The sequence below is a fragment of the Lycium barbarum genome, chromosome 8, assembly GCF_019175385.1.
Source record: "Lycium barbarum isolate Lr01 chromosome 8, ASM1917538v2, whole genome shotgun sequence".
NCBI classification, from domain to species: Eukaryota; Viridiplantae; Streptophyta; class Magnoliopsida; order Solanales; family Solanaceae; genus Lycium; species Lycium barbarum.
In genome coordinates, this window is record NC_083344.1 from 94,993,710 (window position 1) to 94,996,736 (window position 3,027).

The following is a 3,027-nucleotide window of genomic DNA, read 5'->3' on the forward strand; positions in this document are numbered from 1 at the left end:
TACGTGAAGATAAATCCAACTGGAATAATTTATTACTATAATAACTAAATTAAATACAAAGTAGAATGAACAGAATGTGTATAATCACATCAGCCTTATTGTAACAAACTCGGCAAAAAAATTACAATCTATATACAATCCTCCACCTGATTATTGTATGCAAAAATAAAATGAAGAAAAAGACGGAAAAAAGTTAAATAAAAATAGTGGTGGACTATATACTAATCAAGAATGTAGCAATTAAAACCTAAAGCGAACCTTACACTTATTATCCCTAATCCGAATAACATTATCCTGAGACAAGCTATCCACGTTTAGACTGCACTTCAACAAGAATTTCCACTTCATAAGCTTCAATTTTCCCAACTTAATCCTCACTGGAACCTTAACTCTAATATTCAATGGAATTTTTCCTGTCTGTTGATCTTCTTGCAATAACTGCAACAAATTTGTAGCATTATCTGTTTGCCCATTCAAGTTCACGTTGAGTATAGTAGTATTTCTATGGCCCTGATAGAATTTTGGTAATGACCCTTCACATAAATTTGTGCCTCTGTACCATACACTTAAATGACTTCCATTTTCATAGTAAATTCCAATCTTTTTGTTGGGATTTCTTGCAGTGATGTTCACGTTAAATGTCGCGGACAAACTCGTGTCATTGTTTGTGTTGAATTGTGTAATTCTCATGCTATCGACAGAGTATTTTGGTATTTTTGGTTGGAAAACAAAGTAAATTACGGCTGCTGCAATGCCTAGGAGTATTATTAGTAAGAAAAATAAGCAGCATGTCCAACATAGGCATCTTTTGCAGCAACTTTTTCTCTTTTTTGGTGGTTTTGAGGGTGCATGTGGGGTTAATGACCTTTTCAATGGTGGTGGCTGCTGCCTCTCGGGATCGCCGTTCTCCGACCGAGAAGAGCCACGTGGCACCAACGGAGCGGTGGGTTTAGGTTGCGCTTCCTGCACCGGCTCGGACACCGGTACCGGATGGATTTTTTGATGATCTGTCATGGCGAAAAATGTAGTTGCTAGATCAAGTACGAAAACAAGGAGAGAAAAATGTTACTACAAATGTTTCCATTTTGGACCAAGATTTTTTTTTATATATAGGACTTTGAAGGGGCTTAGAGAAATAGTTTGAGTATGTGAAAGAGGCATTAAAATACAAGTGAAGCGAAGCATGATGATGGACTATGTATATTTTGAAGCTTCCTGAATTTGACTTTGATGTTAAAGGTAGATATGTGCGTGTCTGCACAAACTATTTTTGTATTAGGGAGTCTCCACATGCCTTAATGGGTCTATGTTTCTCCATTGCTTTTGTGCATATTATTATATTTAATAAAATCTTGAGGTAAGGTATGCCAAATTTCGTTATAGAAGACTTTGGACGCGCTAATGCTTAGGGTCCAAAAGTCCGGCTTGGCGCATTCACCAAGACAATACACTTAAAATATCTTTGCACAATTAGAATAATTGATCAATTGTAACTTGTTATATATTTTTATATTTTAAAGTCACTATATAAGATTTAATATAGAGAGTTAATTAATGTCATCATATAAAAAAAAAATCACAATGTTAGTGCACAAAACGTAAAACCATTCACGAATTATCAGCTCATTTTGGTACGAATGCAATAATTTAACCGATCATCAAAGTTTCACCTCCAATATTAAACAATTTACATATTACCTTTAGTTAATACCCTTTGCAAAAATATGTATTTAGTAGTATCTAAAATCATCAAAATGACTGATTTATTAAATATGTACACACATTTTCACCTCTTTTTCTTAGTTTTTGTTCAACCGATGGAAATTAATATTTGCGAACTTGCATGATAATTAGTAAACTTTGATTAATGCTAACCGTGGCAGGTTTCTCAATTGTTTAAGAATCAAGAGTCTGGCATAGTCAAACACCTCAGGCCTTTAATTAATTAATCCAATTTAGGAATTTAACCAGATGTGTTGTGTTTGTTAAAATGTTTGTGTAAAAAGAAATACGCTAACTACCAGACAAATGTGAAAATAGGTCCGTTGACCATATTCCTTTCATTATTATTTATTAGTGTGTTATCCCACTACACGCCACCGCAAGAAAAAGCAAATTAAACTTTTCTTTGTTCCGTCATTTAGATATGTGAAGAAGTCTTAGGTAGCAAGAAAAATACCCTCTCAGTCTCAATTTATTTTACACCATTTACTTAACACAAAATTTAAGAAAAAAAATGAGTATTTTTAAAATTTGTGATCTAAAACAAACCTTAACCATTTTTGCATCTATAAATAATTTCATTCAGAGGCGGATCTAGGATTTGAAGGTGGTGGGTGCCACAATTTTTTTCAATGTACATCTTGTTAGGAATAGGCATTTGGGTCAGCTCCATCTCTTTTTAGTTTATTCGGGTCAACTTAATAGGTTTTGTTTTTTTAATTTGCAAATATGAAATTACATCTCAAAAATCAAAAAACGAATATTATTAGCATCTTAAACAATGAATCACACCCATTAACACCCATTAACAACAGAAGTAAAATCAACATTTTCATCAAGAGACTTGCATCTTATGTATATTAAAAAATGAATTTGCACAAGTAAAATAACATATTCAATAAGGAAATTACACCAATCAAAATAAGAAAAATAATAGAAAAACTCTTCAATAGGAAAATACACCCCATAAGTAAATGTAGAATTAGATAAACCACAAGTTCTCAAAAATAAATCATAAATTTCATACTTTCTCTAAGCAGTGCTTACGAAATTTCCATCACAATTTAAGTAGTAAAGTGATTTAAATTGAATTTAACAATTATAGAATAGCATAATTTTTTATAATATACTCCCTCCATCCATTTTTTATTTGTCCATTATACTAAAAATACATGTCCACTTTTACTTGTAAGTTATATAGTTTGAAAACCAAGACATAATTTATCATTTTATACCTATTTTACCCTTATTATTAAGTACTCCAACTCATTTCTTATTTTATTTAGTGCTTATTAGGAGTGTCCC

At 32.0% G+C, this 3,027-nt stretch overlaps 1 protein-coding gene across 1 annotated transcript; it reads right to left on the minus strand.

The window, feature by feature from the left end:
* On the minus strand, positions 1 to 1,273 carry LOC132606339 (NDR1/HIN1-like protein 6). The gene has a single exon (XM_060319795.1). The coding sequence runs from the start codon at positions 1,012 to 1,014 to the stop codon at positions 241 to 243; it is 774 nt and encodes a 257-aa protein (XP_060175778.1). The 5' UTR covers positions 1,015 to 1,273; the 3' UTR covers positions 1 to 240.
* Between the last annotated feature and the right edge of the window lie 1,754 nt (positions 1,274 to 3,027).

Excerpts from the sequence above, each read along its gene's own strand:
- LOC132606339 (XM_060319795.1), bottom strand. The coding sequence starts at position 1,014 with ATGACAGATCATCAAAAAATCCATCCGGTACCGGTGTCCGAGCCGGTG.